The sequence below is a fragment of the Pongo pygmaeus genome, chromosome 13 (assembly GCF_028885625.2).
Source record: "Pongo pygmaeus isolate AG05252 chromosome 13, NHGRI_mPonPyg2-v2.0_pri, whole genome shotgun sequence".
Taxonomy (NCBI): domain Eukaryota; kingdom Metazoa; phylum Chordata; class Mammalia; order Primates; family Hominidae; genus Pongo; species Pongo pygmaeus.
Window position 1 is genome coordinate 41877110 of NC_072386.2, and position 26876 is coordinate 41903985.

Here is a 26876-nt window from a genome sequence, read left to right on the forward strand (position 1 = left end):
ATTAGTCATTAGGAAAATGCAAATCAAGGTCCAGGCACGGTGGCTCATGCCTGTAATCCCAGCACTTTGGGAGGCCGAGGCGGGCAGATCACGAGGTCAGGAGTTCAAGACCAGCCTGGCCAACATGGTGAAACCCCGTCTCTACTAAATATACAAAAAAATTAGCCGGGCATGGTGGTGCATGCCTGTAATCCCAGCTACTTGGGAGTCTGAGGCAGGAGAACCGCTTGAACCCAGGAGGCAGAGGCTGCAGTTAGCCAAGACCATGCCACTGCACTCCAGCCTGGCAACAGAGCGAGACTCCATCTGAAAAAAAGAAAAAAAAGAAAAGAAAAAAAGAAAAATGCACATCAAAACCACTTGTTTTTATTAAGCTTTCTTAAATGTATGTATAGACAACATTTATTTCAATGTTTAATATGAGTGTTTTGAGTCTTTATTTAGAAGTTTAGTGATTTTTTTTTACCAGAAATATGCTCCAAGAACTTAACTTATTTATATCAATTAACCTATGCTAAAACTGGTTTCATTCTACATCATTCACTTAAAGTCACAATTCCCAAGAACCTATGAATGATGTTAAATGAGGACTTCTATTTCATGCCACTAAGATGGTTATTATCAAAAAGACTGATGATAACAGGTGATGGCAAAGACGTAGAGAAACTGGAACTCTCAAACATTACTCATACTGTCATTCAGCAGCATTAGAAAACAGTCCGTCAGTTCCTCAAAAAGCTAACCATAAAGTTACTATTTGACCCAGAAATTCTAATACTGAGTATATACCCAAAAGAACAGAAAATCTATGTCAACACAAAAATTTGTATATAGAACCCCCAACAAAATATTCTATGGCATTTAATGAATCTCCAATAGGCGACAGAGCCTAGGACCACCCACTACATCAGTTGAGCATCTACCATCCTGTCACCATTACATAAACCTGCAGAAAAGTGTTAAGAAATACAGAAGTTCAGTCCTCAAACAGATGTTCAGTGGGAAAAACAAACTAGTAAGACAGGTAAGAACTCCAACTCTTTTTATAAATAGAAGATCAAAATAAAGCCACCGAAGTATCAGGAACTGCAAAGAATGGCATAGAAACTATGCAAATATGCAAACTATTCCAAAGTAAGAAAAAGAAAAAATAACAAAAGTAGAAATGAACAAAGCACACAAAAGACAACATGCCCAACCAAGAAAATAGTCAAAACTCAAGAACAGGGGCACATTCAACACAACAGTTTCACCCTATAAAATACTTTCAATACTAAAAACATTTGGTAAAACCAGAATTCAAATATGAGATGAAAAGTGAGACTGCAGTTCTATCAGAAGATCATAAGTTAAAAAGAACACCAACAGGGGACCACTAAACAGATTTGATTAAACATAGCTAATCACCTCTCCTAAAACGCCACTTAAATGAAAGTAAAAAATAAAAACAAATGGCAGAAACAATGAATGGTGGAGAAAATGACAGCCAACAAAAGATGTCAGAAGCAAATTTGGAAGACAGAAAGCAAACTGACAAGTGATGACTTAGGTTTCAGCTTTTTCACCTTTTCTAAATGTGTAAAAAGGGAGAAGCCTAGTAGCAAGCTGATTTACAGCCACAAAAGCTCAGAAATTGGAGGCACAATGTCTTAGTCCATCCAGCCTGCCATAACAAGATACCATAAACTAGGTAGTTTATAAAAAACAGAAATGTATTTCTCACAGTTCGGAAGATGGGAAATACAAGATCAAGGTGTTGGCAGATTCAATGTCTGGCAAAAGCCTACTTTCTAGTTTATAGAGGATGCTTTCTAGCTATGTCCTAACATGGTGGAAGGGAAGAACTCTGGTTCTTCAGTCCCTTATAAAGGCACCAATTCTACTTAAGGTTTCCACCATCAAGACCAAACAATTTCCTGAAGACCCCACCACCTAATACCGTCACAATGGTGATTAGGTTTCAACATACAAATTTAGGAGGGACACAAACATCCAGACCCTAGCAAAACAGCTACCCCTGAAGCCAAGCTATACAGTAAAAATGAATACAGGAGCATTGTTGGAAGCCGCTATAAGCAGTACTTTACACTCTCTGAAAAATCCCCTTCCATATCCTGGTGAAAGGGAAGGAGTTTACAAACTAGAGGTTGATCAAAAGAGGTTCTGAGGACATGAAAAGCAAACACAACTGGGGGTCGGGGTAAGACACCTTATTAAAAATAAGGAGATTAAGCAACATCGGCATAGTGGGCAGTTAGACCTCACAGCACCCTGAACACTGACTCCTACACTCATAGCAATATAAGGAGGAGACTAAAAGATTTCTTTCTAGGGAAACTACCAGGCCAAGAAAAAAGACATCGTAAGGTTCCCCAATTCAATGCAAGAGTTCCACATCCAAAGAGCTTCTTCTCATCTTTTTAGTGCCTCATTCTTAAATATAAACACACAGTCAAGAATCACTGGACATTTGCGGAAAGGTTCTTGTATTAGGCTGTTCCTGCATGGCTATAAAGAAATATGTGAGAATAGGTAATTTATAAAGAAAAGAAGTTTAATTGGCTCACAGTTCTGCAGGCTGTACAGGAAGCATGACGCTGGCATCGCTTGGCTTCTGGGGAGGCCTCAGGAAACTTACAATCATGGTAGAAGGTGAAGGGGGAGCAGGCACGTCACATGGCCAGATCAAGAGCAAGAGGAAGGAGGCGCTACACACTTTTAAATGACCAGATCTCGTGAGAGCTCATTCACTACTATAAGGATAGTACCAAGAGGAATGGTGCTAAACCATTCATGAGAAATCTGCCCCCATGATCTCCTCCCACCAGGCCCTATTTCCAACACTGGTGATTACATTTCAATATGAGATTTGGGCAGAGACACACATCCAAACTATATCACTTCTCATGTGAAACTCAGAGGCTACTACCAAATGAAGCCAAACACTCAGAGAAAATAAAGATCAGGCCGGGCACAGTGGCTCACACCTGTAATCCCAGCATTTTGGGAGGCCAAGGTGGGATGACCACTTGGGTCCAGGAGTTCAAGACCAGACTGGGCAACACAGTGAGACCCTGTGTCTACAAAGAATAGAAAAAATTAGCCAGGTACGGTAGTGCACACCTGTAGTCCCAGGTACTCGAGAGGCTGAGGTGGGAAGACGGCTTGAGCCCAGGAGGTTTTTTTTTTTTTTTTAGACAGCGTTTCACTCTTGTCACCCAGGCTGGAGTGCAATGGCACCATCTCGGCTCACTGCAACCTCCGCCTCCCAGGTTCAAGTGATTCTCCTGCCTCAGCCTCCCGAAGTAGCTGGGATTACAGGCCCCCGCCACCACGCCCAGCTATTTTTTTTTTTTTTTGTATTTTTAGTTGAGATGGGGTTTCACCATGTTGGCCAGGCTGGTCTTGAACTCCTGACCTCAGGTGATCCACCCGCCTTGGCCTCCCAAAGTGCTGGGATTACAGGCATGAGCCACCACACCCAGCCGAGCCCAGGAGGTTTAAGCTGCAGTGAGCCATGATTGAGCCACTGCATTTCCAGCCTATGCAGCAGAGCAAGATCCAGTCTCAAAAACAAGAAGAAAGAAAAGAAGACCAGACCATCAAGGGAGGGGTGGGGGGAAAAACACCTTCAAAATAAGTATGACTTATATCCTCAAAGAGTTAAATTAAGACATTACAAACATGAAACAAGGAGAATATACTAAGAAAGGTATCATCGAATAACAAGAATGAGCTTAGAAATTAAAAACCCAAAAGATGAAATAAAATGTAATAGAAAGGCTGCAATATAAAGTTGAGAAAATCTCTCAGAAAATAAGAGTAAAAATATAAAAAGATGGACAATAGAAGAGATAAGCATTATAAGGATGTCAACTTTATGTCAAAATGATCTATAAATGCAATCCAAATTTAATCAAAATTACAGGAAGGTCTCTTGATGGAATACAATAAGCCATTCCTGAAACTCACATAGGGAAGTAAAAGGCCAAGAATAACCCCTCCCTCACCCCTAAAAAATATTAAGAATAAAGACAGAGGAACGTTCTCTACCAGATATCAAGACTTATTCTAAAGGTATAGTGAATAAAACAATTTAGTACTGATGCAGAAACAAACATGTAAGTGAAACAGAACAGAGTACCCAAGAACAAAGTCTTAGATATGAAAGAACTTGATGTACGATGGAAATGACATTATAAATCAATATGTGGTAAAAGAACAGACAACTGAATAACTAGTACAGGGACACTTGGCTATCTATTTGGAAAAACAAAATTAGATCCCATCTCATGCTATATACATATTATCTTTATGATTTTGGGTTATATAAGACAAAACAATCACAACTATAAAGAAATATACTGATACATTCAACTACATCGAAATTTAAAACTAGGCCAAGTGTGGTGGCTCACGCCTTTAATCCCAGCACTTTGGGAGGCCAAGGCGGGTGGATCACCTGAGGTCAGGAGTTCAAGACCAGCCTGGCCAACATGGTGAAACCCCGTCTCTACTAAAAATACAAAAAAAAATTAGCTGGGCATGGTGGCAGGCACCTGTAATCCCAGCTACTCGGGAGGCTTAGGCAAGAGAATCGCTTGAACCCGGGAGGCGGAGGTTGCAGTGAGCCAAGATCACACCACTGCACTCCAGCCTAGGTGACAGAGCGAGACTCCGTGTCCAAAAAAAAAAAAATTTTTAACTGTTCATCATACACAATGTAAACTGCCTCTCTGTCTCTACAAAGAAGAAAAAGATGTTTGCAAAAGGAATATACATAACCAAGGGTTAGTTACTAAATATATTTAAAAAAAAAAAACGCTCTTTTGTTTGTTTATTTATTTATTTATTTATTTTAGACAGCGTCTTGCTCTGTAGCCCAGGCTGTGATCATAGGACAATGCAGCCTTGACCTCCCAGGCTCAAGCAATCCTCTTACCTCAGCCTCCCTAGTAGCCGGGATCACAGGTATATGTAACTACGCCTGGTTAATATATATATAATACACATATATATATATACACACACACATATATACATATATATACACATATATATACACATATATATACACATATATATACACATATATATATACACATATATATATATATATATATATTTTTTTTTTTTTTTTTTTCATAGAGACAGTGTCTCTGTTGCCCAGGCTGGTCTCGAACTCCTGGGCTCAAGCAATTCTCCCACCTCAGACTCCTAAAGTGCTGGGAGTACAGGCAGGAGCCACCACCCCCAGCCAAAAGCGCCTATTAATCAGTAAAAATATACCCAAAAATCCAAAAGAAAAAAGGCAAAAAATATAAACTGGCACTTCACAAAAAAGAAATATGAATGGCCAATAAACATAACATGGTCAATGTCAAGGAAGTGGAAGTTTAAGCAAGAATGAGATACAATTTCACACATACCCTATTTCAAAAGAAATTAAATCTGAAAAATACCAAGAGGCTGTAAAGGAAGAGAAACTCTTCTTTGAAATTGCTATACCCACTTAAGAGAACAATTTGGCACATATTTTATACACACTAAACACATACCCACATAAAAAGATCTGATGTTCATGGAATCACTGTCTGTAATAATTTAAACTTGGAAAGAACTTAAATCTCAGTGTCAGTGTTATGGTTTGAATGTATGTCCCTTCCAAAACTCACGTTGAAATGTAATCCCCCATGTGACAGTATTGAGAAGTGGGGCCTTTAAGAGAGGACTGGGTCATGACAGCTCTGTCCTCATGAATGGGTTAATCCAATCATGGATTAATGTATTAATGGGTTATCATGGCAGTAGAACTGGTGGCTTTACAAGAAGATAAAGAGAGACCTGAGCTGGCACGCGCAGCCCACCAGCATGCGATGCCCTGTTCAACCTTGGACCTCTGCAGAGTTCCCATCAGCAAGAAGGCCCTCATCAGATGCAGTCCCTTGACATTAGATGTCTCAGCCTCCAGAACTGCAAGAATAAATTCCTTTTCTTTATAAATTAACCAGCTTCATATATTCTGTTATAAACAACAGAAAATGGACAAGGCAGTCAGGTAATGAGTAAATTATGGCACATGCACAAGATAAAATACTATACAGCAGTTAAACTGAATGAACAGAAGCTATTTTATTAACTTTAAGAAACCTCAAAAATACAAGTAGGCCAGCCGTGGTGGCTCACACTTGCAATACCAGCACTTTGATAGGCCAAGGCGGGTGGATCACTGGAACTCAGGAGTTCGAGAATAGATTGGCCAACATGGCAAAACCCTGTCTCTACTAAAAATGCAAAAATTAGCCAGGTGTGGTGACACGTGCCTGTGGTCTCAGCTACTCAGGAGGCTGAGGTGGGAGGACTGCTTGAGCCCAGGAGGCAGAGGGTGCAGTGAACCAAGATCGCGCCACTGCACTCCAGCCTGGGTGACAGAGTGAGACCCTGTCTAAAAGAAAAAAAAAAGTGAAAAATATAAGTTGGACAAAGAAGCATCCTGTATGATATTCTAATGTATATCCTAAAACAAAAATACTAAAATAATACAATATACTGTCAATGTATACAGACAGAAAATTAAACACCAACTTCAGAATGGCAGTTATTCTTTTGGGGCTGAAGTGGTGGCAGGATGGGGAAGTGATTCAGAATTGTCTTCAACGATATAACAATTTACTGTTTGTTTCCAGTTCCAGTAAACATAACACACACTAACATAATCTAGGTAGCATTTGTTACATTAATGGTATTGCTGGGTTATATTGGGCATTGAGTATATATAAATCCCTGGGGGGGGGGTTGTATGTTCAAATATTTGCTTTAAGTTTATGGTTTTATCAGTATCATCCAATTCTGAGATGCAATGTAACACACAAGAAAATCCAAAAAAAATCGACAAAAATACCTCATGCAATTTACAGAAAAACTTGCCCTCATCCCAAATAAATGTAACTTTAAAATTTTTGTTACAGAACATATTTTCTAATCACACCAAAAGCTACCTGCGTCTTTATTATGTGTGTCTGTGTGTGTGAAATAAAATCATATTAAGGACATTGGAAATTGAGGGATTTTCTTCTTTTTTCCACTAGAGGGGGTTGTTGAACTTAAAATATTTTAAAATGAGGCTTGTTTTTGAACTGACATTTAACATCACAGGAAACTACATTTGGCTGTTAGAAAATAATTGCTTTCTTTCCACATCTTCCAGAAACATAGCCCAAAAAGGATAATTCTTTATATACACTCATATAAACAACATTTCTCAGAATCCAAAATACGGTTCCGTTCCAATTCTGAAGAATTACACTGGTTAGAAAAGTATCAGAGCTAGATGTACTCCTCTTTTCTAGCTTATAAAATAAATCAATATAGCTAACTACAACCTTAATCTATTACATTATTATCTCCTGAAAGACCCAGAACAAGTTCCTCCTCTCTAAGTCCCCAAGGCCAGCAAAGTTCTACAATTACAAAGTGTTGTTGCTGTACAGTATAAACTGGTGCTTTGTATAACATGTATCATAATTGTGAATCCATAAGCTTGAAAACGCAACAATTACATTTCTAGGCATTTACATAGAAGAATCATTTGTATGACTGCTCAAAGATATGGACAAGAATGTTAGTGAATCATTAATTAGAGCTAAAACTTTTGAAAGAAATAAAATGTGCATCAATAAGAGATTGCTGAAATACAATATTCCCTCTTATCTGCGGTTTCATCTTCCCTTTCAGTTACCTTGAGTCAACCGAGGTCCAAAAATAAGTGAATACAGTATAATAAGATATTTAGAGTGCGAGAAAGACCACATTCACATTACTTTTATTATAGTATCTTGTTATGATTGTTCTATTATTAGTTACATTGTTAATCTCTTACTGCGCCTAATTTATAAATTAAACTTTATCATAGGTATGTGTGTGTATAGAAAAAATCACAGCATATCTGCAGTTTCAGGCATCCACTGGTGTCATGTAACATATGCCCCACAGGTAAGGGAGAGACTACAGTATGTTAGGAAAATCCACATGACAGAATGCCATGCAAATACTAAAAGAATAAGGTATGAACATCAAAAGATGGATGCAAAATATTATTGAGGTGTATCATTTTATTTATGTAAAAACATAATGCTTCTATATCCTGACATGAGGAGTGAAATCAGAGGTGAAAGGGGGAAGACCCTTACTTTCTTGCTTTTAAATTTCCCTAAATTAGGGACTTTTTTTTTTTTTTTTTTGACAGAGTCTCGCTCTGTCGCCCAGGCTGGAGTGCAGTGGTGCGACCTTGGCTCACTGCAACCTCCACCTCCTGGGTTCAAGCGATTCTCCTGCCTCAGCCTCCTGAGTAGCTGGGATTACAGGTGCGTGCCACCACACCCGGCTAATTTTTTTTTTTTTTTTTTTTTTTTTTAAGGAGAGACGGGGTTTCATGGTGTTAGCCAGGATGGTCTCAATCTCCTGACCTCATGATCTGCCCGCCTCAGCCTCCCAAAGTGCTGGGATTACAGGCATGAGCCACTCCGCCCGGCCAAATTAGGGGCGTTTTTATAACAAAGTTATCAGTGTCAGAGTCCTTTTCTATGCCATTTGTTAATAGGATACCAGTACATAGTTTTCCAGAAGAAAAGAAATGCTCCTTGCTGCCCTTGATTATTTAAGGTAAACTTCCTTAAGGTGTTTACCTGTCATACATGTTAACATATGTTAATGTGTTACATAAATAAAATTATAAGCCAGGTGTGGTGGCTCAATCCTGTAATCTCAATACTTTGGGAGACTGAGGCAGAAGGATCACTTGAGCCCAGGAATTCAAGACCAGCCTGGGCAACAAAGGAAGACCCCCATCTCTACAAAAATTTTAAAAATTAACCAGGCTTCATGGCACATGCTTATGGTCCCAGATACAAAGGAGGCTGAGGTAGGTAAAGGCTGCAGTGAGCTGTAATAGTCCCGCTGCACTCCAACCTGGGCAACAGAGCGAGACCTTGTCTCAAAAATATAAAATAATAAAACAAAATAAAATTATATTCCTAATATTTTACATCCATCTGTTTATGTTCATATCTTATTTCTGTGTGTCTTTGCATAGTATTCTGTTATGTGGATATTCCTAAAAACACTTTCTTTTCACGTAACTTCCTCCAAGTTGTCACTACATCACAATCATACTTACTGGGTCAGCTTTTGATATGTTGCACCCCAATCCCTAGATTGTCTTAAGGCCTATCAGAGCACGCCTACTAAGGCTGGTCTGATAACTTTCTTCACTGCCTCCCTACTCTTCCTCCTCTTTCTATAGTTCATGGAATTATTTTCAAGCTACACTTCCCATGCCGTCACAAACTCCCCCATGCTTCAACCACTAGATACATACACCAAATTTAGTCAATGAATAACGAAAGGATAACTGTATTCCCTGGTTAAGGTATACAATTTTGGAAATGAAATAAATATGAAAACATATATATTCATCTTCTAAATGTTTTCAATCCCACTGATAAAGTATACAGTGAAATTAACTGGAAAAATGACAAAGAAGGGGCATGATAGTTTGGAAACAAAGCTTTACCACCACCTGTCCCACAATAGAAAAGCCTGTGGCAGGGCAAAGATTTCATGACGATATCGCCATAAGCAATTGCAACAGAAGCAAAAATTGACAAATGGGATCTAATTAAAAACTTAAGAGCTTCTGCACAGCAAAATAAACTATCATCAGAGCAAACAGGCAACCTACAGAATGGGAGAAAATTTTTGCAATCTATCCATCTGACAAAGGTCTAACATCCAGAATCTACAAGGAAATTAAACAAATCTACAAGAAAAAAAACAACCCCATCAAAAAGTGGGCAAAGGACATGAACAGACACTTCTCAGAAAAAAGACATTCATGCAGCCAACAAACATGAAAAAAAGCTCAACATCACTGATCATCAAAGAAATGCAAGTCAAAATCACAATGAGATACCATCTCAGGCCAGTCAGAATGGCAATTATTAAAAAGCCAAGAAACAACAGATGCTGGCAAGGTTGCAGTGAAAGAGGAATGCTTTTACAGTGTTGGTGGGAATGTAAATTAATTCAACCATTGTGGAAGACAGTGTGGCAATTCCTCAAAGATCTAGAACCAGAAATACCATTGACCCAGCAATCCCATTACTAGGTATATACCCAAAGGAATATAAATCATTCTACTATAAAGACACATGCACATGTATGCTCACTGCAGCACTATTCACAATAGCAAAGAGATGGAATCAACCCAAATGCCCATCAATGATAGGCTGGATAAAGAAAATGTGGTATATATACACCATAGAATACTACGCAGCCATAAATGAACGAAATCATGTCTTTTGCAGGCACATGGATAGAGCTGGAAGCCATTATCCTCAGCAAACTAATGCAGGGACAGAAAACCAAACACTGCGTGTTCTCACTTGTAAGTGGGAACTGAACAGTGAGAACACATGGACACAGAGAGGGGAACAACACACACTGGGGCCTGTCAGGGGTGGAGTGAGGGGAGGCAGAGCATTAGGAAAAACAGCTATGCATGCTGAGCTTAATACCTAGGTGATGGGTTGACAGGAGCAGCGAACCACCATGGCACATGTGTACCTATGTAACTAACCTGCACATCCTGCATATGTACCCAAAAACTTAAAATAAATCCCAGCACTTTGGGAGGCTGTGGCGGGAAGATCACGAGGTCAGGAGATCGAGACCATCCTGGCTAACACGGTGAAACCCTGTCTCTACTAAAAATAAAAAAAAAAACTTAGCTGGGCGTGGTGACGGGCGCCTGTAGTCCCAGCCACTCGGGAGGCTGAGGCAGGAGAATGGCATGAACCCGGGAGGTGGAGGTTGCAGTGAGCCGAGATCGCGCCACTGCACTCTGGTCTGGGTGACAGACCGAGACTCTATCTCAAAAAAATAAATAAATAAATAAAAATTTAAAAAATTAAATAAAGCTGGGCGGGATGGCTCACGCCTGTAATCTCAGCACTTTGGGAGGCCGAGGCGGGCGGATCACCTGAGGTCCGGAGTTTGAAACCAGCCTTGCCAACCTGGCAAAACTCCGTCTCTACTAAAAATACAAAAATTATGTGGGCTTGGTGGTGCGTGCCTGTAATCCCAGCTACTCAGGAGACTGAGGCAGGAGAATCGCTTGAACCCGGGAGATGGAGGTTGCAGTGAGCCGAGATCGCATCACTGCACTCCAGCCTGGACAACAGAGCGAGACTCTGTCTCAAAAAAAAAAAAAAAGAAAAGAAATGAGAAACACTATCTTAAAATGAGATAACTTTTTGGGTAACACCAATAAGAATTCACTCATGTTAATATTCCAGAGAAGGACACCTCTATTTAGTGCTCCAATCTCCGAGAAAGAAAAAGAATATGGCATAAAATTGAGATTTTCTTTTTACAGTGGGTCTGAATTCTAAAGCCCAGATGAGAGAAATATTATAACAAGTTTTGTCTATTAAAGATGAGGTTTCACCGAGAAGGATTAAAAAAACTTATTTAAAAAACTGAATTCTCTTAGAGAGCTACACAAAGAGATCACTATAAGATACTAACACCTAATTATAGTATGTAAAACTAAACCCATCAACAGCCAACAGAGAAGAAAATTTCACTCCATCCTTCAGGTTGTTTTTAAAAAACTTTTTTTTAACATAAAGTCACAATAGTTTCTTAAGACTGATGTATAAAAGGAAAAGCTATTTTCTTTTGTTAATTAAAAAAAGGACAAGAAATTGAGAAACAGAGTTCTAAACATTCCAGTTACAAAATACAATAAAATTTACCTTACAAAAGCAGCAAAGCAAGATACTGCTCATAGTAACTAGAGGGCATATTCCCGCATTTTTCTGTACACCTCACAATGAAAGACAGATGCCTAATTTTAAATTCTTTTAGTACTTCATATATAAACTTTGGTATAACCACAATGTTTCATTTAGGATTTACAGGACTGATCTGGAAATGAGACCAAAATCACATCATCCACATATTTATACACAGGCCTTTGAATTATATTTTATAAATTTAGACCTTTGGCTGAGTGTTTAGAAATAAAAGAGCTATTTTAATTTACTTAATTTTGCTTGTATATTCCTTTAAGACACTTATCAACAACTTAAATATCATGTGCTCTGCGAAGTCTTCCTTAGTCTCCCAGACAGCTAATCAACTTCTCTTTTGTGGTACTACAGCATTTTATTTAAAATTTTATCAAACAATATTTTCTCTCTTTACATGTCTCTGCGCTGAAATATCTTCAAGGACAGAAAACAGGTCTTAATCAGTTTTACAGCCTCAGTATCCAGAGCAGTAACTCAGTAAGTACTTAGAGAATGAATGAACGAGCAAATGAACTAATGAACTAATAAACTACACAAACTACAAACAGAATACAAGAGGTCTAAAGCATGGTTGTACTGTCCTTCCAGATTCTACAGAAGAGGTGAATGCAGAGAAAAGCACTGCACAAAGACCGAAGGTTTAGAAAAGCTGTGGTTTCATTGGTATTTTCAATACTGACATATATAACAAATTCAGTATTTCTACTGTTCACTACCAGCTTTTACTCTTAAAAAAAATTAAGTGGCGGTGGAGCCAAGATGGCCGAATAGGAACAGCTCCAGTCTACAGCTCCCAGCGTGAGTGACGCAGAAGACGAATGATTTCAGCATTTCCAACTGAGGTACCAGGTTCATCTCACTGGGGATTGTCGGACAGTGGGTGCAGGACAGTGGGTACAGCGCACTAAGCGTGAGCCAAAGCAGGCTGAGGCATCGCCTCACCCAGGAAGCACAAGGGGTCAGGGAATTCCCTTTCCTAGCCAAGGAAAGGGGTGACAGACAGCACCTGTAAATCGGGTCACTCCTACCCTAATACTGTGCTTTTCCAATGGTCTTAGCAAACGGCACGCCAGGAGACTGTATCCCGCGCCTGGCTCAGAGGGTCCTACGCCCACAGAGCCTCCCTCATTGCTAGCACAGCAGTCTGAGATCAAACTGCAAGACAGTAGCGAGGCTGGGGGAGGGGCGCCCGCCATTGCCGAGGCTTCAGTAGGTAAACAAAGCGGCCGGGAAGCTCGAATTGGGTGGAGCCCACCGCAGCTCAAGGAGGCCTGCCTGCCCCTGTAGACTCCACTTCTAGGGGCAGGGCATAGCGAAACAAAAGGCAGCAGAAACCTCTGCAGACTTAAATGTCCCTGTCTCACAGCTTTGAAGAGAGTAGTGGTTCTCCTAGCAGGCAGCTGGAGATCTGAGAATGGACAGACTGCTTCCTCAAGTGGGTCCCTGACCCCCAAGTAGCCTAACTGGGAGGCATCCCCCAGTAGAGGCAGACTGACACCTCACACGGCCGGGTACTCCCGTGAGACAAAACTTCCAGAGGAACGATCAGGCAGCAACATTGGCTGTTCACCAATATCCGCTGTTCTGCAGCCTCCACTTCTGATACCCAGGCAAACAGGGTCTGGAGTGCACTTCCAGCAAACTCCAACAGACCTTCAGCTGAGTGTCCTGTTAGAAGGAAAACTAACAAATAGAAAGGACATCTACACCAAAACCCCATCTGTACGTCACCATCATCAAAGACCAAAGGTAGATAAAACCACAAAGATGGGGAAAAAACAGAGCAGAAACACTGGAAACTCTAAAAATCAGAGTGCCTCTCCCCCTCTAAAGGAACACAGCTCCTCACCATCAATGGACCAAACCTGGACAGAGAATAACTTTGACGAGTGGAGAGAAGAAGGCTTCAGACAATCAAACTACTCTGAGCTAAAGGAGGAAGTTAGAACCCATGGCAAAGAAGTTGAAAAAAGATTAGACGAATGGCTAACTAGAATAACCAACACAGAGAAGTCCTTAAAGGACCTGATGGAGCTGAAAACCACAGCACGAGAACTACGAGACGAATGCACAAGCTTCAGTAGCCGATTCGATCAACTGGAAGAAAGGGTATCAGTGATGGAAGATGAAATGAATGAAATGAAGTGAGAAGAGAAGTTAAGAGAAAAAAGAGTAAAAAGAAATGAACAAAGTCTCCAAGAAATATGGGACCATGTGAAAAGACCAAATATACGTCTGAATGTTGTACCTGAAAGTGACGGGGAGAATGGAACCAAGTGGAAAACACTCTGCAGGATATTATCCAGGAGAACTTCCCCAATCTAGCGAGGCAGGCCAACATTCAGATTCAGGAAATACAGAGAACTCCACAAAGATACTCCCCGAGAAGAGCAACTCCCAAGACACATAATTGTCAGATTCACCAAAGTTAAAATGAAGGAAAAAATGTTAAGGGCAGCCAGAGAGAAAGGTCGGGTTACCCACAAAGGAAAGCCCATCATACTAACAGTGGATCTCTCGGCAGAAACTCTACAAGCCAGGAGAGACTGGGGGCCAATATTCCACATTCTTGAAGAAAAGAATTTTCAACCCAGAATTTCATATCCAGCCAAACTAAGCTTCATAAGTGAAGGAGAAATAAAATACTTTACAGAGAAGCAAATGCTGAGAGATTTTGTCACCACCAGCCCTGCCCTGCAAGAGCTCCTGAAGGAAGCTCTAAACATGGAAAGGAACAACCGGTACCAGCCACTGCAAAAACATGCCAAATTGTAAAGACCATCAAGCCTAGGAAGAAACTGCATCAACTAATGAGCAAAATAACCAGCTAACATCACAATGACAGGATCAAATTCACACATAATAATATTAACCTTAAATGTAAATGGGTTAAATGCTCCAATTAAGAGACACAGACTGGCAAACTGGATAAAGAGTCAAGACCCATCAGTGTGCTGTATTCAGGAGACCCATCTCACGTACAGAGACACACATAGGCACAAAATAAAGGGATGGAGGAAGATCCACCAAGCAAATGGAAAACAAAAAAAGGCAGGGGTTGCAATCCTAGTCTCTGATAAAACAGACTTTAAATCAACAAAGATCAAAAGAGACAAAAAAGGCCATTACATAATGGTAAAGGGATCAATTCAACAAGAAGAGCTAACTATCCTAAATATATATGCACCCAATACAGGAGCACCCAGATTCATAAAGCAAGCTCTTAGAGATCCACAAAGAGACTTAGACTCCCACACAATAATAATGGGAGACTTCAACACCCCGCTGTCAACATTAGACAGATCAACGAGACAGAAAGTTAACAAGGATATCCAGGAACTGAACTCAGCTCTGCACCAAGTGGACCTAATAGACATCTACAGAACTCTCCACCCCAAATCAACAGAATACAAATTCTTTTCAGCACCACACCACACCTATTCCAAAACTGACCACACAGTTGGAAGTAAAGCACTCCTCAGCAAATATAAAAGAACAGAAATTATAACAAACTGTCTCTCAGACCACAGTGCAATCAAACTAGAACTCAGAATTAAGAAACTCACTCAAAACCGCTCAACTACATGGAAACTGAACAACCTGCTCCTGAATGACTACTGGGTACATAACAAAATGAAGACAGAAATAAAGATGTTCTTTGAAACCAATGATAAAAAAGACACAACATACCAGAATCTCTGGGACACATTCAAAGCAGTGTGTAGAGGGAAATTTATAGCACTAAATGCCCACAAGAGAAAGCAGGAAAGATCTAAAATTGACACCCTAACATCACAATTAAAAGAACTAGAGAAGCAAGAGCAAACACATTCAAAAGCTAGCAGAAGGCAAGAAATAACTAAGATCAGAGCAGAACCGAAGGAGACAGAAACACAAAAAAACCCTTCAAAAAATCAATGAATCCAGGAGCTGGTTTTTTGAAAAGATCAACAAAATTGATAGACCACTAGCAAGACTAATAAAGAAGAAAAGAGAGAAGAATCAAATAGACACAATAAAAAATGATAAAGGGGATATCACCACCAATCCCACAGAAATACAAACTACCATCAGAAAATACTATAAACACCTCTGCGCAAATAAACTAGAAAATCTAGAAGAAATGGATAAATTCCTGGACACATACACCCTCCCATGACTAAACCAGGAAGAAGCTGAATCTCTGAATAGACCAATAACAGGCTCTGAAATTGAGGCAATAATTAATAGCTTACCAACCAAAAAAAGTTCAGGACCAGATGGATTCACAGCCAAATTCTACCAGAGGTACAAGGAGGGGCAGGTACCATTCCTTCTGAAACTATTACAATCAATAGAAAAAGAGAGAATCCTCCCTAACGCATTTTATGAGGCCAGCATCATCCTGATACCAAAGCCTGGCAGAGACACAACAAAACAAAGAGAATTTTAGACCAATATCCTTGATGAACATTGATGCAAAAATCCTCAATAAAATACTGGCAAACCAAATCCAGCAGCACACCAAAAAGCTTATCCACCATGATCAAGTGGGCTCCATCCCTGGGATGCAAGGCTGGTTCAACATATGCAAATCAATAAACGTAATCCAGCATATAAACAGAACCAAAGACAAAGACCACATATTATCTCAATAGATGCAGAAAAGGACTTTGACAAAATTCAACAACTCCTTCATGCTAAAAACTCTCAATAAACTAGGTATTGATGGGACGTATCTCAAAATAATAAGAGCTCTTTATGACAAACCCACAGCCAATATCATACTCAATGGGCAAAAACTAGAAGCATTCCCTTTGAAAACTGGCACAAGACAGGGATGCCCCCTCTCACCACTCCTATACAACATAGTGTTGGAAGTTCTGGCCAGGGCAGTCAGGCAGGAGAAGGAAATAAAGGGTATTTAATTAGGAAAAGAGGAAGTAAAATTGTCCCTGTTTGCAGACGACATGATTGTATATCTAGAAAACCCCATTGTCTCAGCCCAAAATCTCCTTAAGCTGATAAGCAACTTCAGCAAAGTCTCAGGATACAAAATCAATGTGCAAAAATCACAAGCATTCTTATACACCAAGAACAGACAGAGAGCCAAATCATGAGTGAACTCCCATTCACAATTGCTTCAAAGAGAATAAAATACCTAGGAATCCAACTTACAAGCGATGTGAAGGACCTCTTCAAGGAGAACTACAAACCACTGCTCAATGAAATAAAAGAGGATACAAACAAATGGAAGAACATTCCATGCTCATGGGTAGGAAGAATCAATATCATGAAATTGGCCATACTGCCCAGGGTAATTTATAGATTCAATGTCATCCCCATCAAGCTACCAATGACTTTCTTCACAGAATTGGAAAAAACTACTTTCAAGTTTATATGGAACCAAAAAAGAGCCCACCTTGCCAAGTCAATCCTAAGCCAAAAGAACAAAGCTGGAGGTATCACGCTACCTGGCTTCAAACTATAATACAAGGGTACAGTAACCAAAACAGCATGGTACTGGTACCAAAATAGAGATATAGACCAATGGAACAGAACAGAGCCCTCAGAAATAATGCCACATATCTACAACTATCTGATCTTTGACAAACCTGACAAAAACAAGAAATGGGGAAAGGATTCCCTATTTAATAAATGGTGCTGGGAAAACTGGCTAGCCATATGTAGAAAGCTGAAACTGGATCCCCTCCTTACACCTCATACAAAAATTAATTCAAGATGGATTAAAGACTTAAATGTTAGACCTGAAACCATAACAACCCTAGAAGAAAACCTAGGCAATACCATTCAGGACACAGGCATGGGCAAGGACTTCATGTCTAAAACACCAAAAGCAATGGCAACAAAAGCAAAAATTGACAAATGGGATCTCATTAAACTAAAGAGCTTCTGCACAGCAAAAGAAACTACCCTCAGAGTGAACAGGCAACCTACAGAATGGGAGAAAATTTTTGCAATCTACTCATCTGACAAAGGGCTAATATCCAGAATCTACAAAGAACTCAAACAAATTTACAAGAAAAAAACAAACAACCCCATCAACAAGTGGGTGAAGGATATGAATAGACACTTCTCAAAAGAAGACATTTATGCAGCCAAAAGACACATAAAAAAATGTTCATCATCACTGGCCATCAAAGAAATGCAAATGAAAACCACAATGAGATAGTATCTCACACCAGTTAGAATGGCAATCACTAAAAAGTCAGGAAACAACAGGTGCTGGAGAGGATGTGGAGAAACAGAAACACTTTTACACTGTTGGTGGGACTGTAAACTAGTTCAACCATTGTGGAAGTCAGTGTGGCGATTCCTCAGGGATCTAGAATTAGAAATACCATTTGACCCAGCCATCCCATTACTGGGTATATACCCAAAGGATTATAAAACATGCTGCTATAAAGACACATGCACACATGTTTATGGTGGCACTATTCTCAATAGCAAAGACTTGGAACCAACCCAAATGTCCAACAATGATCGACTGGATTAAGAAAATGTGGCACATATACACCATGGAATACTATGCAGCCATAAAAAATGATAATTTCATGTCCTCTGTAGGGACATGGATGAAGCTGGAAACCATCATTGTCAGCAAACTATCACAAGGAGAAAAACCAAACACTGCATGTTCTCACTCATAGGTGGGAACTGAACAATGAGAACACATGGGCACAGGAAGGGGAATATCACACACCAGGGCCTGTTGTGGGGTCAGGGGAGTGGGGAGGGATAGCATTAGGGGATATACCTAACGTTAAATGACGAGTGAATGGGTGCAGCACACCAACATGGCACATGTATACATATGTAACAAACCTGCACGTTGTGCACATGTACCCTAAAACTTAAAGTATAATAAAAAAAAATTAAGTGGCTTCTATTCTCTGCACATTTTTGGTCAACTTCTGTGTTGCAAAGTTGTTTGTGACACACAATTACTCCAAAATGTATTATATGTGGATATTTTTCATTCTTGTGAAAAATGCATATCTTTTACATCTATATAAAGGTTATTTCAATTTGTCATTCTGCGTAGAAAAAATACATAAAACACATTGTGTTATCACAAAATAACTAGAAGAAGTGATGAAAATGTATTTGAAGTTTTAAGTTAGTTGATTCACGGGTTTTTTTTCATGGGTTAGTTGATTCATGGTTAGTTTTTTCATGGGTAAAGAGGATTACCTTCACAAATTTCCTTTAAAACACAAAATAACACACTAGTTTGAGTTTCTCCTACCTCTCCTTCAAAATAAATACATATAATCTCCTGAAAAAATGCAAAGTACACTGGAGTGAGAATCCAGAGACCTGCAGCCTTTTCCCAGATTAATCATTCAGTCTATAACCTAAGTCAGTAACTTCCAAATCTCCAACTGCTCATGTATAAAGGGGATTAGATGTAATCAGTAATTTTCAAATTGGACTATAGAAGCCTCAGGGATTCTGCGTGTTTCAGGGGTGGAGGAATAGTGGATAATTAAGAATTCGTACTTCTTAAAAAGAGTTCAAAAATTACTACACTATATGATTTGTAAGGATTCTTTAACATCCAGAATCCTATTATTCTATTTATTTATCCTATTCAAAACAGCTATTAGTCTCAAATTTTAAATTGGAAAAATAAAATACCAAATATATATACATCCTTCTTAAAAATCACATAAGGTATGCAATGGAAATCACTGAACTCTAAACACTAATGGTATCTGTGGGTAACAGTTGCCCTATTGTCATGTAACAGCAAATGAAATGTGGCCTTCCAGAATCAAAACTAGAAATTATTTTCCCTTTGAGAGAGTCAATTATCCCACTAATGTAATTTTGAATATCATAAGCACTAAAAATATATATTTAAGGAACTGAATTATTATTTTTAAAATACCTGTACTATAAATTGTAATTCTCTTCTTTCTGCTTCCCATTGTTCTTCTTGTAATCTAAAATCCTCCAATGCTGTCTCCCTGATATGAGACTCCATCTCATTCTTCTCCTGTTGATGTTTTTCCAACACTTCCTTTATATAAATAAAATCTTGCTTTACTATTAGATCAATAAAAGTTATCTTTCTTCCTTCATCCCCAGTTTAAATGTACAAAGAGGCTCTCCTTACCTATAGATGTTAAAACTCATCATAATTCATGTTAAAATCATTAATAAAACTATAATTTGATCAACAAAATGTAGATCTGAGTAAGAAACTATGTTTATTTAAACAACAGATTATACCTTGTTTATATAGGCATATATTTACCTATTACCTATATATAAGTATATATAAGCAACAGGTTGTATATACCTGTTTATTATATAGGGATATATTTGATCCAATTTTTCTGAAAAATGTAACTTCAGAGGTTTGAACAAAATATCAATATATGATATCATATGATAGATATAAACAAAGTAGATTCCATTTAATATGGAAATCTCTACCTGTGATCAAAATGTTTGGATTATCCCTGATAATTTATATATAAATTTGACACAGAACAATGTATTTCCAAAAGGGAAAAAGGGGCAAAGAAAAGAATTCTGTGCAACAAATTAGGATAAGGAAACTCTAGAATGTTAAAAATTTGAAAAGCAAAAAACAAAAAATTTAAGTATGGACTTTAATTTCTAGTTCTATAGATAAACAATACTTGAAAATATGCATTTCCTTTTGGGTTTTCTGAGGTGTACTGCAAGATCTAATTTGGTTTAATATCTTAAAAACATAAAATGCAATTTGCTGAGAAGCCCAATTTTCTAACTATAGGGTTTAAAATTAAGTTCCCATTAACAGAAGAAAAAGTCTACGGTTTACATGCGAGAGAAAGAAAGCCTCCCATGTCCACATAATGGTAGCATAGATCTGTATAACAAATATTACTCTCCTAACTTATAGAAAGAAAGCTTTCAGAAAGAGCCTTGAGGCTTTTTTTCCCCCAAGGGCTAAATAGTGACTCAGATTCAACTCCAAACTGTCCCAAGGGTCTCTGTGCAGATCAGTTTAAAGCCAATAGCCTAAAATTAAAGCACAATTCTCCTAAGCAGCTAATTGAGATCAGATCAAAATCTTCTACCTTCAGGTGCAAGCTGATTGGCTGAAGAAATAATGCCACCATCGCCCTCCTCTCCACATAACTCCAAAACATTTTATGTGGGGAAGGTTATACAGGCCCATCCAAGGACTTGTAATATCAGCTACCACGGAAACCTCCCCCATTCACACACTAATGGAGCCCTTCCACATGCCAGCTACTGTTCCAGGGTCTAAGAATACAGTAGTAAACAAAAGAAACAATATATGACTACTGATGTGGAAGAAATCAAAAGTAAATTTGCTGACAAAGACAACATCTGGGAACGACTGTGCAAAAACTTCTACAGTTTGTAAATGCTTTTGTGTAATTAATTTTTAGTAAAGAAACATTTCCAGAATTCAAAAAAGCCATTTACACCAATGGTAAAGGTAGAACATTTTTATCACCGTTTTTTTTTTCTTTGTTTTGTTTTTTGCGGGGAGACAGGGTCTTACTATATTGCTCAGGCTGGAGTACAGTGGCTATTCATAGACCCAATCATGGTACACTGCGGCCTCAAACTTCTGGCCTCAAGTGATCCTCCCACCTCAACCTCCCTACTAGCTGGAACTACAGGCGTGCACCACCATACCTGGCTTTGTCATGATTTTTTTTTTTTCATTTAAACTGTTACTTAAAAAAAAATGGCAAATATAGACAACTCAAAATCTACCTTTTAAGTCAATGGCAACTTCAACCTTATACCACTTTTACTTTAGGGAGTAAAAAGGGAACAAAAAATGAGGGAATAAATAGCTCGCAATTTTAGGAGAAGTTAAATGTGTTACATATCATGTCCATACAGAACATGCTCTACATAGACAGTGAAGCTCACATCAAACATACAAATATTTTTCTATATTTATTGTATATTCAGATCAAACTCCAGGGCCCATATTTCTAAAATTCCAAATTTTCATATTGCTAGACAAAAAGAGCTGTAGATTCTTACCTTCTTACAATATGCCCATATAAGTGCTTTGTTGGCTTTTAACATTTTGATTAGTGACCACAAACCATTTTTCACCCCAAAAAGTATACCTATTAATATACTCCAAAAGAGACCAGCAAATACGCCCCTAAAAAAGAAAAAATGGGAGGGAGGAAGGAAGGAGGAAGGAAAAAGGAAGGAAGGAAATCCAGGATAACTTCAAGTAATGTACAACACATCTCGGTGAATATTACATATTGGAAAATTCCTTTATAAAAACTATTTTACCTGTAGAGTTTTCTCTAGTCTGCTTTTTTCTTTCATAAGTAAATCATATTCTCGATTGCAATTTTGGATCATATTGTCTCTTTCCTCCAAATCATGTTCAAATCTTCTGCATTCTTCTTTCCATTTTTGCTGAGAAGTCTGAAATGCTTTCTCAGTCTCATTTGTCTTTGCTTGAAGTTCTGAATTCTGTGCTATTAAGAATAGAATAATAGGTACATTTACAACCATGAATTAAGTAACAAGGAGCCCCAAAACCTAGACATTGGAGTTGACATCATTTACAGCATGATCCTAGGATAAAACATTTAACTTTTCCATTAGAGTAAACTCTTGAAAACCTTTCCAGTCCAGTAAACTCTTGAAAAGCTCACAGTCTCTAAACCAATCTATTCTATAATTTTCAATCTCTTCTTCCCCTTCAGACAATGATGATTTTGCTATGAAATAGTGTGACATATTTCTGAAGGCATAGCCAAGTTTAGGTGCACTTCTAGCACCAGCTGCAACTCTATCGGTTTTTGTCCTATTCAAGAAAACAAACCAGCTGAGTGTGGTGGTGCACACCTGTAATCCCAGCTACTCTGGAGGCTGAGGTGGGAGGATCACTTGAGCCTAGGAGTTCAAGACCAGCCTGAGCAACATAGGGAGACCTCCTCTCAGATTAAAAAAAAAAAAAAGAAAGAAAGAAAGAAAGAAAAAGGAGAAGAAGAAAGAAAAATCAATTTTTAAGACTGTAATATATAGGGCAAGTTTTTAAAAACAGTAGATTACAAATTTTTATATTTGACTATTGACAACACTAGTTGTAACACATCTTACACAAGTGTCACAAAGCTGAGGCTGGAAACCACTATCCCAACCCTTAGAACTGTAGCTATTTACTTTGCCAGATTTAGGTGCAACTCACCTCCTACCCTATTACCTCAACAATAACCAACACCTATCAACACACACTGCTGCTCTGTTTCAGCACCTAGAAAAGAAGGAAATACTCCCAGGTCTGGCTCCAACACCTGCCACCTTATTAAACCTCCCTGATTCTCTGATTCTCACTAGGAATAAGAATGTCCCTAGTTAAGTTTTTGTGAAGATAAAATGAGGAAATGTCTATAAAAACACGTGTTAAAAGATGCCACAGCTACATTAGCAGTATTTCTAAATTATATTTCTTTGCATTTTGAATCAATCATACATTCAAAACGTTCAAAATACAAACATATAAAAGGTACAAAAGGAAATACATTAAAAGTCCCCCTCCCATTCAGCTGCCATCTCCAGAAGACATTCTTCCATTGTCTCTCATCCAGCATTGCAGGAAAGTAGTTTGAGGCCATTTTGACTCCTGATTCTTTGCATTTGACCTATTTTTCTTTTCTCGTGAAAGCTTTAGAATCTTCTCTTTGTCTTTTTCTGAAATTTCATAATGCTATGCCTGCAGTAGGTCTACTTCTTTCCATAATGGTAAATATTCAATAGACTCTTTCGATCTGGCAATTCATGTCCTTTAGTTCTGAGATGTTACCTTGAGTTATTTTCATTGATGATTTATCATACATTTCTGTTTTCTCTCGTACATCTTTCACTATTCCCTATTATTTAAATTGGTCCTCAAATTTTTTCATCTCCTCTCTCCTATTTTTCTACCTCTGTCTTTTTAATTCTAATTTCTGGGAGGTTTCTTCCATCTTCATCTTCCAGTGCTTCTAGGGACATTTTTCATTTCTGCCTTCATATTTTTAATTTGTTAATTTTTTTAAGCCAAACTGTATCCAACTTTATTAACTATATTTTTCACAAACAATAATGGTATTGTAGGCAGGTATTTCAGTTAACAGTATACAACTTTCAAACCCCCTTCTTCAAAGGACTACCAAAATCAGAAAGCCACTATAAACCCAATGAAGTCCTCATTTGATGTTCTGAACAGGGAGTTTAGAGTGGGGGTTGACATTTCACATTAACATGTTGTTTAACAACTTTTCACAAGCCGACTCTGACTTTTTGGAAGTGAAATGAAAATGGCAGGATTTATCTAAAGATCTACAATCTAGAAACAGAAGCGCTGCTATTTTGAGGAGTGCCATCTCAGTGGTGTCACTGGAAAGTCCAGATTGCCTGATACACTGGCAACCAATTACCAGGAGTCAATCCCAAGAGATGTCTGGGCTTAACGGAGTTAAGTCTATGCTGAGGGTGGAAGGGAGAAGAGGACATAAAAACAAATTTGTTTTTCCACACCACAAGGTGTTTGTGCCAAGGTGGCTATGTGTGTCAATATCAGGGAATCTCTCCTCCTGGGAGCCAAGAAGAAGTCTCTCAAAACTAGAAGGGAAAGGTGTTTTCCCCCCCATCAATCCACTTCAGAGACATTCTAGTAGTAACACATGTCCCTTCCCCAAAAAACAACGACGTTTTCTGTGGCTCAACAACATAACTTTAAAAAGAAAACACAGCTGGGCGCAGTGGCTCACGCCTGTAATCCTAGCACTTTGGGAAGCCAAGGCGGGCGGATCATGAGGTCAGGAGATGGAGACCATCCTGGCTAACACGGTGAAACCCCGTCTCTACTAAAAAAAAATACAAAAAATTAGCCGGGCATGGTGGTGGGCGCCTGTAGTCCCAGCTACTCAGGAGGCTGAGACAGGAGAATGATGTGAACCCAGGAGGTGGAGCTTGCAGTGAGCCGAGGTCATGCCACTGCACTCCAGCCTGGGCGACGGAGTGAGACTCTTATTAAAAAAAAAAAAAAAAAGTCTGCATTTTCATAAAACTTGGTTGAAAAATATTTCAAACTGTATAGTCACCAAAAGTGCACAGTTATCAAAATGCATACATTTCACTTGGCGTCTCCAGCACCCTGAACTTCTTCTGCCTGGTCTGTTTTGGCATCTCCATTTCCTGCAGGATACTTCCCCTGCTTGTAAGCGTCAGCTTTTCCCTTTGGGTACCTTTTCTCCCTTCTTTGCAGGGGCAAAGAAGGCTTTACAGGCTTGCACTCTGGCTTTGAAGGAGCAGGTTTAGCAGACAACCTTGCGGATCTTCTCTGAAGCTTGGCTTTATCTCCTGTAGCATCCCCTTCAGGCTTTCTCTTGGGCATGGTGGTGATGCTGGTAAGACGTAGCACCAGATGCAGGGATGCAATGGCGTGTGGGCTTTGATCAGACCAGGGATCCTTCCTGCCTCTTCTTCACGCTGCTTCTATATTTTTCATTTCTTTGAGACAGAGTCTCACTCTGTCACCCAGGCTGGAGTACAGTGGTGCAATCTCGGCTCACTGCAACCTCTGCCGCCCAGGTTCAAGCGATTCTCCTGCCTCAGCCTCCCAAGTAGCTGGGATTACAGGCACTTGCCACCACGCGTGGCTAATTTTTGTATTTTTAGTAGAGACAGGGTTTCACCATATCGGTCAGGCTGGTCTTGAACTTCTGACCTCGTGATCCACCCGCCTCGGCCTCCCAAAGTGCTGGGATTACAGGCATGAGCCACTGCGCCTGGCCTCATATTTTTAATTTCTAAGAGATTTCATCTTTTATAACATCTGGTTCTTACTTCATAGATGAAATATATTCTTTCAGATCTGAGGAAATTAATGTTACTTGTTTTAAATGTTCTCCCTGCAGAGCCTCTGTTTCTTCTAAGTTGATTTCTTCTCTCCATTTTAGAGGGTTTCCTCATATATCTGGTAACTCTTGGTTGTCTACTCTCATTAACAGTGAGAAACTATAAATATAATACAGTTTATACACTAATATACCCACCACCTAGAACCTGAGCTTCAAGGTGGACGTTAACAACTTTTACTGGAGAAGGATCTGGATGGCTCATTTATTGGGAAATCTCCAACATCAGTATCATTAGGTTCTTCCTCCTAGCTTTGTATTAGTCTGTTTTTTTGATAAAGACATACCTGAGACTGGGCAATTTACAAAAGAAAGAGGTTTATTGGACTTACAGTTTCACATGGCTGGGGAGGCCTCACAATCATGGCGGAAGGCAAGGAGAAGCAAGTCATATCTTACCTGCATGGCAGCAGGCAAAAAGAGAGCTTGTGTAGAGCAACTCCCATTTTTGAAACCATCAGATCTCGTGAGACCCATATCATAAGAACAGCATGGGAAAGACCCACCCCAGTGATTCAATCATCTCCCACTGGGTCCCTCCCATAACACATGGGAATTATGAGAGTTACAAGATGACATTTGGGAGGGGACACAGAGCCAAACTATATCAGCTTGGTCAGGTGATAACACAAAAGAGTCCTCCAACATCCGGCATAGAGTGTAGAAATCCAGGTGTTAGCTTTTGGGGAAGTCAATATATAAAGGAAGCTGGGGGCTGAGCATGGTGGCTCACACGTGTAATCCCAGCATTTTGGGAGGCCAAGCTTGGAGGATTGCTTGTGGCCAAGGGTTTGACACCAGCCTAGTCAACATGGAAAGTCCTAGTCTCTACAAAAAAAAAATTTTTTTAATTAGTCAGGTATGGTGGCATACACCTATAGTCCTTGCTACTCAGGAGGCTGAGGTGGGAGGATGGCTTAAGCCCAGGAGTTCAAGGCTGCACTGAGCTATGACCACACCACTGCCCTCCAGCCTGGGTAACAAAGTGATACTCTGTCTCTAAAAATAATAATAATAATAAATTAATTAATTAAAGGGAAGCTGGAAGGAATGGCTCCTCAATACGCAGCATTCAGAATCTTCCTGG

The 26876-nt window shown here is 39.2% G+C and overlaps 1 protein-coding gene across 18 annotated transcripts in view; it reads right to left on the reverse strand.

The window, feature by feature from the left end:
• CCDC171 (coiled-coil domain containing 171) overlaps positions 1-26876 on the reverse strand; it is a 445777-nt gene that overhangs the window by 385313 nt on the left and 33588 nt on the right. For 9 of the 18 annotated variants that reach the window (XM_054501326.2, XM_054501324.2, XM_054501327.2 and 6 more), the window contains exons 5-6: positions 22170-22360; positions 19768-19899 (exon numbers count right to left, since the gene is read on the reverse strand). In XM_054501326.2, coding sequence (XP_054357301.1) covers positions 19768-19899; positions 22170-22360 — 323 coding nt within the window. The remainder of the gene's footprint in view (positions 1-19767; positions 19900-22169; positions 22361-26876) is intronic. The other 9 variants (XM_054501330.2, XM_054501331.2, XM_054501329.2 and 6 more) reach the window with 1 other exon arrangement.